Source organism: Chionomys nivalis, chromosome 4, assembly GCF_950005125.1.
Source record: "Chionomys nivalis chromosome 4, mChiNiv1.1, whole genome shotgun sequence".
NCBI classification, from domain to species: Eukaryota; Metazoa; Chordata; class Mammalia; order Rodentia; family Cricetidae; genus Chionomys; species Chionomys nivalis.
In genome coordinates this window covers 104,539,447-104,551,950 of record NC_080089.1, presented here as the reverse complement: position 1 = coordinate 104,551,950, position 12,504 = coordinate 104,539,447, and the positions used below count along the sequence as shown (strand labels likewise).

The window sequence follows — 12,504 nt, the reverse complement described above, 5'->3', positions numbered from 1 at the left end:
ACCCGGAAATCAGACTGGATTCTGGGGAATTTGATTGCTAAAATGAAACTAAGGAACTGAAAGATCATGATTACTAATGTAGTTTGTAGGCTTGCCCTCTCTCCAAACTAGCTGAGCCATTTTCAATGTGAAATTTATTTTCTTTTTACTTGAACTTTCATAGCTCTCATTTGGATATTTATACTAGTAGCTCCAGGATTTGCACAACAGTTACTTCACATAGGCATGTGTTGTTGTCTTCAAAATTCACTACAGGGCCCTTGTATTCTTTGCAGTGTATAGATTGTGATGGGTGTGGGGTGTGGTATGTAAGCTAGACTAATATTTGTGTTTTATGGGGATAATGGTTCTAAACCATTATTTTTAGAACTAGTTGGTATGGTAAGTAACTTAATGACTCCTTAGATTATTCTGACCTTTATGTCTGTGGTCATGCTGTTCATGCATCAACATTTCAGGCTCTATTTACACTTTGATAATAGGAGCTGGAGAGATGGCTCAGTGGTTAAGAGTACTTGCTGCTTTTCCAGAGGTCCAGGTTTGGTTCCCAGTACCCACATGTTGTCTTCAGGGGTTCTGGTATCTTTTTTGGTCTCATGCACAGCTTGTACATGGTACCTTTATACACATTCAGACAAAATAAAAATATTTTAAACTTTGATAACAGTTAGAGATTATGTTGGATCTAGGAATTATATATTTTTATGACTAGTGTCCTATTATTTTTAAAATTTAAAGTTTGCATGCATATACCGTGATGCTTTTGAGGAAGTCAGTGTACAACTTGTGGAATCTGTTCTCTCTTACTTTGTGGGTATAAGGAGTTGAACTCAGGCCATCAGGCTGACAGCAAGCAACATTACCCTGATATACCTTGCTGTCCACTAGGAATTGTATTTGCTTTCGCTACTAAACTACATTTCTTTTTATTTTTTATTTAATTTTTGGTTTTTCAAGACATTCACTGTGTAGCCCTGGCTGTCCTAGAACTTGCTTTTAAAATCAGGCTGGCCTTGAACGCACAGAGATCCTCCTGTGTCTGCCTCCTGAGGGCTGAGATTAAAAGTATATGCCACTACTACTGCCTGGCCAATTTATTTATTTTTATGTACGTTGATGCTTTATCTGCGTATATGTTTGTGTGAAGTGTCAGGTCCCCTGGAACTGGGATTACAGATAGTTGTGAGTTGTCATGTGGATGCTGGAATTGAATCCAGGTCCTCTGGAAGAGCAGCCAGTGCTCTTCACTGCGGTGCTATCTTTTCAGCTCCATCTTTTATTTTTGTGAGATAGTTACATGTAACCCAGGCTAGTCTTGAATGTATATATGTAATGAGGATGACTAATTCATTGAAATAGTCCTGCCTCTTTCCCAAGTGTTGGGATTAAAGCCTCAGCTCCAGCCTGGCTTCTCTGTCAATAATAATAATAATTAAAATTAAAAGTTTATTTCTTCTTTTGGTGCTAGAGATTGAATGAGGAGCTTAATGCTTCATAGGCAAGTGATCTGCTCAGCTGTATTTTCAGCCCTCTCTGGAAATCCTGTGGCTTAAATGTTCGTCTGCTTGATGATTCTCCTTCATTCATTCATTTGAATTGATTCTTTTCCTTTTTGCTTCTGTGAGTTGATAATTTTATACTGTCCTTCAAGTTTTATGATCCTTTCTTCCTCTTGCTCAATCAACTTCATTGTTGAAATCTGTGTTGTTGTTTTATTATAAGCAGTGTACTTTTCCACTCCAGAATTTGTTTTTCACTTCTCCGTATAGTTTCTCTTTATTGATATGTTTATTTTGATTATCTTTTTTGTATTTATTTATTTGTTTATTAAGTGTGTGTGTGTGTAGCAGGATGAGGAGGCATATAGAGGTCAGGGGACAACTTTGTGGAGTCTCTTCTCCTTTGCAACCTTCAACTTTTTGGGGGGTTCTAGGAGTGGAACTCTTGGGTGTCATGAGGTTTATGTGGCAAGCACCTTTACCACCAAAAGAATCATCTTGACATTCAAACATGATAGAGAAGTTCTTACTTTATAATATGGCAAGGACAGCCACATTATTAACTGTTAAAGAAATTTAAGTAGGCAGAAAATTTCAACAAAATAATCTATTTCTTTTTTTTATAGTTCTGGCTGTTCTGTAACTTGTTGTGTAAACTAGGCTAGCCTCAAATTACAGAGATCCACCTACCTCTCCTTCCTGAGTGCTGGGTTTGTTTTGTTTTGAGATGGGGCCTCTCTATTTATGTAGCCTTTTGTCACAGATCTCACTGTGTATACCAGGCTATCTTCAAACCCACAGAGATCTATGTGCCTCTTGCCTTCTGAGATTACAGACATGTGTTACCATTCCTGGCCTTTTTGCTTGTTTTTATTATTATTATTTTTAAATTTATATTAAAGATGGTTCCTTATAGGCCAAGTCGGCCTTGAATTCAGTATGTGGCTGAGGAAGATGATTTTTAATTAGAAAAAAATTGCACTCGGGAGGCAGAGGCAGGCGGATCTCTGTCAGTTCGAGACCAGCCTGGTCTACAGAGCTAGTTCCAGGACAGGCTCCAAAGCCACAGAGAAACCCTGTCTCGAAAAACCAAAAAAAAAAAAAAAAAAAAAAAAAAAAAAAAAAAAGAAAAAGAAAAAGAAAAAAAAAAAGAAAAAAAATTTATTTGTGTGTGTAGGTCAGAGGAATACTTGGTGGAGTTGGTTTTCTTCTACCATGTGGCTCCCCAGAATCAAGAGTGGGTTATTAGGCTTGGTGGCAAGCACTTTTCCTGCAGAGCCATCTCTCTGAGTCAGCTTTGAGATCTCTTGTGCCTTCTGCCTCCATTTCCCAGGGCTAAGTAAGTTTACAGGTGTATGATACCAGGCTGACTTTGTGGCAGTCTTTCTTTCTCAGTTTTCTGAGTGCTGGGATTATAAACACGTGCCACTGCATGCAGCTTTAAACTATTTTCTTTCTTTTTTGGCAGAGATGAGGGGAGCCCAGGCTGACCTTAGTCTTGGCCACGTAGCCTAGGATAACCTTGAACTCTTCATTTTGCTTCCTCTGCCTCATTTCTGAAATTATAGGGTATTTATCACAATACCAAGTTTTGAACTGTTTTCGTTTTCTTTTTTCTTTCCCTTTTTTTTTTTTTTTTTCCCGAGACAAGGTTTCCTCTATAGCTTTGGAGTCTGTCATGGAACTAGCTCTTGTAGGCTAGGCTTGCCTCGAACTCACAGAGATCTGCTTGCCTCTGCCACCGGCTTCTTTTCTTTCTTTCTCTTTTCCTTCCTTCCTTCCTTCCTTCCGTCCTTCCGTCCTTCCGTCCTTCCGTCCTTCCGTCCTTCCGTCCTTCCTGCAGGGGGCATTAATTCCAGACAGGATTTCTGTGTGACAGAACTTGCTCTATAGACCAGGCTGGCCTTGAACTCAGTGATCTGTCCCTGCCTGGAGTGCTTGAATTAAAAGGCCTTTGTCACCGCCACCTGGCTTGAACAATTTTCTAAAGACTTCCTCTACTGCTAGAGATTTTATTTTTTTATTTTATTTTTTTAAATATTTATTTATTATGTATACAATGTTCTGTCTGTGTATATGCCTGCAGGCCAGAAGAGGGCACCAGACCTCATTACAGATGGTTGTGAGCCACCATGTGGTTGCTGGGAATTGAACTCAGGACCTTTGGAAGAGCAGACAATGCTCTTAACCGCTGAGCCATCTCTCCAGCCCTGCTAGAGATTTTTAAATAGTCTCCTAGTCAGTCACCTTGAATCAGTTATTTTTACTTTGTGAAGAGAGCTGCCCTTTTCTATATTTACATGAATTTTTGCCTTAATATATTTTACAGTAATAGGTTCTTTTTGGTGTTTTAGGTTTTTGGTTTGTATGTTTGATTTTTGTTGTAGTGGTGGTTTGTTTGTTATTCCCTTTCTGCTTTTTTTGTTTGTTTTCTGAGGTTGAGAGAGGGTCTTTATATAGCTCTGGCTGTTCTAGAAATTGATATGTAGAGTTATACATCTGTAGATCAGGGTAGACTCTGGTCCACTATGCCTGGCTCTTCCTGTTTTCTGATTCTTGATCTTTTGATCTCAGTGTTGAGGATGTTAACTCTTTACATTTGTGTTTGATTTTGTGCGTTTTTGGTTGAATTGTCTTGTACAACAGATTTCTTTGCTGGAGCCTTTTCCTCAGTTACTTTATACAAATCTACCTGTATGTGGTGGTACCTGTTTGTAAACTACTCTGGGAATGTGGAGGTCAAAGGATTAGGAGGTAAGGTCATCCTCTGCTACCTAGGAAGTTTGAGACCCTGATGGGCTATGTGAGGTCTCTGCTGGGCTGTGTGAGATCTTGTTATCTACCAAAAAAACTAAGTGTGCTGACTCATGCTTTAATTCAAGTAATTCAGAAACGGAGACAGGATTCCCTCGGTTTCTAGACTGGCCGGCCTAGGCTACATAGTGAGTGAGTTCATGTATAGCTTAGGTTATGATGTGAGACCAAGACCAATAAAAAGCTAGCTCTTGTAGACCAGGCTGGCCTTGAACTCGCAGAGATCCGCCTGCCTCTGCCTCCCAAGTGCTGGGATTAAAAGCATGTGCCACCACTGCCCGGCAAAAAAATAAATAAAACCGACAAAAATAAATAACCAAAGAGAAAGCCTAGTTATATTCGACTAAGCCATCTTTTCAGCCCCTTTATATGTTTTTGTTTTTGTTTTTTGTTTTTTTTTGGGGGGGGCGGGAGGTTGGTTTTGGGTTTTCAAGATAGGGTCCCTCTGTGTGTGGCCGTGACTGTCCTGGAACTCAGTTTGTAGATCAGGCTGGCTTTAAACTCATAGAGATCCACTCGCTTCTGCTTCCCAAGTGCTGGGATTAGAAGCGTGTGCCATCACTGCCAGGTTCATGTAATGATTTTGATTGGCCTAATTTACAAGTACTTTACTCCAGCTGTTCTTGGTTTTCTACCTGTTATCTCTTAGAGCCAATATCTGAACCTATAGCTTCCTTTACAGCTTTCATTAGTCCTGAATGAAAGGCCTTTTCTCCTTCATTAATAGTAATAACAACAATAAATAGTCTGACTTTCTTTGAACCACCAGCTCCCATAAATAATGACATGGAGAATTCTTATTAAGTGTGAAATCATGGCCTTAGTTTAGGCTTGTTCCCAACTAACTCTTTTTTTTTTTTTTTTGGTTTCTCGAGACAGGGTGGTTTTGGAGCCTGTCCTGGAACTAGCTCTGTAGACCAGGCTGGTCTCGAACTCACAGAGATCCGCCTGCCTCTGCCTCCCAAGTGCTGGGATAAAGGCGTGCACCACCACTGCCCGGCTTTTTTTTGGTTTTTCAAGACAGGGTTTCTCTGTGGTTTTGGAGCCTGTTCTGGAACTAGCTCTTGTAGACCAGGCTGGTCTCGAACTCACAGAGATCCGCCTGCCTCTGCTGGGATTAAAGGCGTGCGCCACCACCGCCCGGCTATTTTTTTTTTTCAACTAACTCTTATAAATTAAATTAACCTCTTGGTCCATACTGTATGTCTGACTTACTCCATATCTTGCTGACAAATCCTGAGAGTCTCAGATCTTCCCAGAGTTTTTATCTCTGCCTGGAAGTCCTGCCTAGCCAGTGGCCGTTTAGCTCTTTACTAAACCAATCAGGAGGTGCCTTGGCAGAGACACATCTTCACAGTGTACAAAAAGATTATCTTGGGGCTGGAGACATGGCTCAGAGGTTGAGAGCACTGACTGCTCTTCCAGAGGGTCCGGGTTCAATTCCCAGCACCCACATGACAGTTCACAACTGTCTGTAACTCCAAGATCTGACACCCTCAAATACAGGCAAAATACCAATGCACAACAAATAATAATAACAATAATTATCATTGTTATTATTATTGCTGTTGTTATTTTGAGATGGGGGTCTTACCATTACTATGTAGACCAAAGCAGGCCTAGAACTCTGAGATCTGCCTGCCTGAGTACTGAGATTAAAGGCATGGGCTCCTGTTTGAGCTAAGTGAAACAGAAACAAGCACTTTGTATTAGTCCTTCAGATAGCTCTCCCCTTCCACCTGATAAGGTAGAACAAATTCATAAAATAACTTGCAAATACATTTCCTCTTTTCTTGGAAAGGAGCTCAGAATTGGTATGTACTGCTTAAAGAGCAAAATTACTTCTCTTGAAGAGGAAAAGGGGAAGGGAAGATAAAAAGTCCATACAATGTTCCTACATCTTTGAAGATAACTTTTTCTTTTACCTTTTACATTTTATTTGTTGAGGAGACATAGGCATCGTCTATGCACGTCTCACACAAGTGACAGCTATAGGACAACTTTGGGAATCAGCCCTTTCTTTTCAGCCCATTTGACTCCCAGGCAGTCAGGCATGGTGGCAAGTACCTCTAACCTCTGAGCCATCTAACTCATCAGCCCAATTTTTAGTTGAATTTATTATTATTTCATGTGATGTGGGTGTATATATCCCACATGTATGTGTAGAGGTCAAAAAGCAACTTTTGGGAGAAAGATTTCTCCTTCCACTGCTGAGTCCATGGTTGGAACTCAGGTGGCTTATGGTGAAGTACTTTTACCCCTGAGCCATCTTGCCATCTGCCCTTTAGTTTCTTTTATGATTACTGCTTTTTTTGTTTTGTTTTTAGATGTTTCTTTGGAGGAGGAAGACATTTAAAACTTCATGCAAGCCATTTTGATGACTTGTGAATTGGTTTTTTTTGTTTGGTTCGTTTTTGGCTTTTCTTTTTCTTTCTTTTTTATTATTTATTTATTTATTGTTTGTTTGTTTGTTTGTTTTTCAGGACAGTGTTTCCCTGTAGCTTTGGAGTCTGTCCTGGAACTTGAGTTCAGGCTGGACTCAAGCTCACAGAAATCTGTCTGCCTCTGCCTCCCGAATGCTGGGATTAAAGCTGTGCGCCACCGCCGCCCCGGCGGCTTTTGGTTTTTCAAGACAGGGTTTCTCTATGTAAAAGATCCTTGGCTGTCTGGGAACTCGCTCTGTAGACCAGGCTGGCCTCAAACTCACAAAGATCATCCTGCTTCTGCCTCCTGAGTGCTGACATGAATTGGTTTTTTTATTCTCTTGACATCAAGTGCCCTTGATGCACAGAAGTCTTCGTTTTTATGGCATACTTTATTTTTCCTTTTATTTGTTGTGTCATATTTAGGAAACGCTTATAAATCCATGAAGCTCTTTCAGTAGCTACAAGAAAAGTCCAGAAGATAATTTCTCAGCTTGATTTAGGTTACATGCCTGTCTTCAAAGCAATCGCTGGTGAGGATAATAAATATACTGATTAACTGTGCTCAATAGTGTAGGTTTAGCTACACAGACTAAGAATAATGCTAAGATGTTCTTTCCAGTAATAGACAAATAAATGCTGGGAAAACTACTCAGAAAATAATTATTGCATCTCAAACATTGTTTTACACTAAAAAGTTTATAATGCTCCAGAATATACTTTTTTGTGAGACCTTTAATTTTGAAAAAAATTGCTTTTTAATGTATTTGTGTATGAGTGTTTGCATCCAATATTACTTGTATGAAGGTCTGAGGGCATCTGTGGGAGTCAGGAACTCCCCCCCCCCCCCACAGGGTTTCTCTGTGTAACAGCCTGACTGTCGTGAAACTCTAGACCAGGCTGTCCTAGAGCTCACATCTGCCTGTCTCTGCCTCCTGAGTGCTGGCATTAAAGGCTTGCACCACCTGGCTCAGAACACACATTTAAAATTGAAGCTTCTTTTCCCTTTATAAAAAAGTAAAATTGTTGAAAAACAAAGCAAAAAAGGCTGAGTTGTTCTCTCTGTGTTCTTGTGTGTACACGTGCCACAGCATGTTTGTGGAAGTCAGAGGACAATTTGGGGAAAGGTAGTCAGGCTGGGAGGCAAGTGCCTTTATGCACTGAGCCATCTCACAGCTCTGAGCTTTTTCTTTCTTTTCTTTTTTGTCTTTCATTCTTTTTTGTTTGTTTTTATTTTTGTTTTCAAGACCAGATTTCTCTTTAGCTTTGGAACCTGTCCTGGAACTAGCTCTTGTAGAACAGGCTGGCCCTGAACTCACAGAGATCCGCCTGCCTCTGCTTCCCAAGTGCTGGGATTAAAGGCCACCACTGCCCTCTCTCTCTCTCTCTCTCTCTCTCTCTCTCTCTCTCTCTCTCTCTCTCTCTTGCGCTCTCGCTCTCTCTTTCTTTTCTTTTTTTCTTTTTCTTTCTTTTTTTAAACAAGCTCTTTATTACTTAACTGGGCTTGAATTCACAGAGATCCAAGTGCCTCTACCAACAGAGTGCTGGGAATTAAAGACATATGCCACTACCCTTGGCTGCAAAAATTTTAAAGATTTTTTTTTTTAATGTATGTGTATGCTTGCGTTTCTGCCTCCTGAGTGCTGGGATAAAAGGTATGCACCATCATGCCCAACAATTATTTTAGTTATAAATTGATTATAAATTTTCTGTTATCTGTATTTATTTACATTTATTTTGTGTATATATGTGTGTGTGAAGAAATTAGAGGCTAGCTTTTGATTGATTTCCTTTACCATGTAGCTCTAGGGGATTAAACTCAGGTTGTCAGGCATGGGGGCAAGTGCTGAGCCTTCTCACTGGCCCTGTATAAATATTTTTAAGTGGTCTCTGAAAATATCCTTCATGATGTAGTCCCTGATAAACTTATCAAGCAAAGATTAGGTAGTTTATTTTATACTTCATGTTCTAAAGTACTTACTTGTTGTGATTTATTTTATACAGGTACTACTGTACTAGAGTTTGGTAGGAAAAAGATCGACTTATTGAAGCTTTCTTGATATAGAAAGAGATGTGGGGGGATTCTCGATCTGCTAACAGAACAGGACCTTTTCGGTAAGTCTTAAATTTTAAGTATTTAAATTTTCAAGTATTTATAATGTAACTTGACTTACCATAAAGGCAAATATTTTCTTTGTGGAGAAATAACTGAGTTTTTTTTTGTTTTGTTTTTTTTAAGTAGAAAGCATTTTAAAAGTTTCTAGTCATTTCTAAAGTGGTTGAGAATATATCCCCAGTATGTGGCAAATGCTTTGGTTCTTAGCTATAGCCTTAGCCCTTGATAGCTTTTTTTTTTTTTTTTTTTTTTTTTGAGACAGAGTTTCTCATCTTTTTATGTATATGTAGTCCCGGCTTTCCTGGAACTCATTATGTAGACCAAAGCTGGCCTCAAATTCGGAGAGATCCTCCTGCTCCTGTCTTTGGAGTACTGTGATTAAAGGTGTGAGGCATCACACCCAGCCAGTAACATTTTTCAAATATTAAAAATATGCCAGAATTATTTATCTGTTTTGGGTTTTTGAGACAGTTGTGTCACTCTGGCTCATGTTGACCTGAGCTCAATACATAGCCCAGATGGACACTGAAGCTGTGGGAATCCTTCTAGCATCCCAGGTGTGAGATTATTTACTTACTTTCGAGATAAGGTTTTACAGTGTGTCCTGGGCTGCCTTTGAACTTTTGGTCTTTCAGTCCCAGCTCACCAAATAGTTGGAATTGCCTTCTTCACACTTGTTAATTCTTTTATCTATTTTAACAAAGCAATATATATTTTGAAATCTAGCAAAATATGTTGTGCTTAAGTTTATGAAAGCTCCATTAAGGGGCTGGAAGGATGGCTCAGCAGTTAAAGAGCATTTGCTGCTCTTGCAAAAGATCCAAGTTTGGTTCCCCAAACCAAAACATCAGGGAGGTTACAACCACCTGTAACTCAGCTCTCAGCGATGCCACTCCCTCTTCTGAACTCCTCAGGGACCTGCACACAGATGACATATACTTACATATAAACATATTTACATATATAAAAGTAAAACCTTGAAAACTATATTAATTTTAGCAATTTATGTCTAGACTCTAGAGCTGTGTCTTGATTTTGAAATGGATATGCTTTTCTAAGCTACACAAATGCCAGCTTTAGAGGTTGTTGGGTACAAAGAGTGAAAAAGGTGGTAGCACTTAGTTATAAATGGATTATGCTTTCATTTTATAGGAATACTTTTAAAAATGCTTAGTGTATGTTTATGTGCGTGTATGTCTGTGTAAGTGTGTGTGGAAACCAGAGGAGAGTGACAGAACCCTCAGAGCTGGTGTTACTAGTGTTAATGGGATGCTAGGACTGTGTCTTTTTAAATGATCCATATTGACTTTAAACTAGCAATTTTCTAATCCCAGCCTCTCAAAGTAGTATATATGTGTGTGTGTATTACTAAAAGTATATTTTACATATATATATATATATATATATATAATATACTTTTAGTATATACATATTATTAGGAACTGGAGAGATGGCTCAGCAGTTAAGAGCATTGACTAGTCTTCCAGAGGATCTAGAGTCAGTTCCCAGTACTCACATGGCAGCTCAAAACTGTCTGTAACTTCAGTTCCAGAGGATCTGACATTTTCACACAGACATAAATACAGGCAAAACACCAAATGCACACAAAATATAAATAAATAAATAGGTAAATAATGATTTTATTTCATGTGCATGAGTGCTCACATGTATGTATGTATGTGTATGTGTGTACCACATGAGTTCCTAGTGCCCACAGAGGTTAGAAGAGAGCATCAGGTCCCTAAAAACTGGAGTTGTAGCAGTTGGGAGCTGCCATGTGGATGATTGCAACCACTAAGCCATCACTCTAGCACTGGAAGTACTTATTATCAAAACATAGCCATGCTCATTTATTTACAAATTGTGTGTGGTTGCTTTCATATTGTAATTATAGAGTTGAATAGTTGTTGTAGCTAATGAATATTCTACAAAGCCCCAATATATTTACTACCTAGCTTTTAGTGTAAAGTTTGTCCGTGCATGATGGCACACAACTTTAATCCCAGCTCTCGGGAAGTGTAAATAGATGGATCTCTGTAAGTTTGAGGACAGCCTGGTCTACATAATAAGTTCCAGGACATCCAAGGCTATGTAGAGAGACCCTTTTTCAAAAAACCAAAAATAAATAAATATTAAAGGTTTGCCAAGCTCCAGTCTAAATCAGTGTTTAAATGTAACATTTAAAAATATTTAGATTAGGGCTGGAGAGGTGTCTCAGCGGTTAAGAGCATTGCCTGCTCTTCCAAAGGTCCTGAGTTCAATTCCTGGCAACTACATGGTGCCTCACAATCATCTGTAATGAGATCTGGTGCCCTCTTCTGGCCTGCAGGCATACACGCAGACAGAATATTGTATACATAATAAGTAAATAAATAAATAAAAATATTTAGATTATTGTTTGTCTTCTTAGTCTACTTATGGATAATTATTTTGTATGTCAGACTATTTCTTATAGAATTAAGTAATCATCCAAAAATTTTAGGGCTGGGGAGATAGCTTAGTGGTTAAGAACATTGACTGCTCTTTGAGAGGACTGAGGTTCAATTCCCAGCACCCACATGGCAGCTCACAACTGTCTGAAACTCAAGTTCCAGGGGATCTGACACCCTCATGCAGATGTGCATGCAGACAAAAACATCAATGCACATGAAATTAAAAAAAAACAACAACAAAGAACAGTAGATAGATTTTGCTCTGTTGCACAATTTCCCCTTCCTATATTTAAGAACTTTTTTTTTTCTTTTGTTTTTTGAGACAGGGTTTCTCTGTGCTCTGTACATCACTGACTGTTCTGGAATTTACTCTGTAGTCCAGGCTGGTCTCCAGCCCAGAGATCCGCCTGCCTCTAAATCCTGAGTGCTGGGATTAAAGGTGTGGGCTACCACCACCTGGCTTATTTTTGTTTTGAGGATCTTTCTGTGTAGCTCAGACTGGCACTGAATTCATTCCTTCTGCGTCAGCCTCCACACATAGCTCTTACATGATGTGTTTTAGGAATGTGTGTGTGTGGCATGTGTGTGTTCAGTCTCACTTGTAGCCATAGTGGGCCTGGAACCCACTATGCAGACTAAGCTGGCCTCTAACTCACAGGACTCCTGACTCTGTCTTCTGAGTACTTGAGTTTTTGTTTTTGTGTTTTCAAAACAGAATCTCTCTGTCTCTCAGCCGTAGTCCTGGCTGTCTGTCCTAGAACTGGATATGTAGACCAGGCTGGCCTCACAGATCTTCCTATCTCTGGCTAAGTCCCTAATTTTTAAGGTATTTGACCACAGGGGGATATTTTTGGGAGACTCACAAAAAAAGGTATCTTCTAGGAAAATGACTTTTTTGAAATACTTTTCCTCGTAAAGATGTTTTACCATAGTTTAAAATAATTTCAATACCCACTACTGTTCTTTGATTGGAGATAGGTGCTCACTGTGTAGCCCTTGCTGGTCTGGAATTGCTATGTAGACTAGACTGCCCTTGAATTCACAGAGGTAAAAGGCATGGGTCACCAATCTTGGCACTACTGCTGTTTCATTTTTAATAAAATTGTTTCTTGATTAAATTATAAAATATAGATATAAGAACTGTAGTGTGGTAGGTTACTCTTCATCTGCTTGAGTTGAGGGTAAGATAATCCTCATGGCAGTATTCAAGGACAATGCTG

The 12,504-nt window shown here is 39.2% G+C and overlaps 1 protein-coding gene across 3 annotated transcripts in view; it reads left to right on the top strand.

Moving 5' to 3' along the window:
• Positions 1-12,504, top strand: part of Rbm6 (RNA binding motif protein 6) — a 113,727-nt gene that overhangs the window by 10,966 nt on the left and 90,257 nt on the right. For 2 of the 3 annotated variants that reach the window (XM_057767195.1, XM_057767194.1), the window contains exon 2: positions 8,741-8,851. The exons of the other annotated variant lie outside the window; for it this stretch is intronic. In XM_057767195.1, coding sequence (XP_057623178.1) covers positions 8,808-8,851 — 44 coding nt within the window. In that variant the 5' untranslated portion in view covers positions 8,741-8,807. The remainder of the gene's footprint in view (positions 1-8,740; positions 8,852-12,504) is intronic. 3 annotated transcript variants of the gene reach the window in all.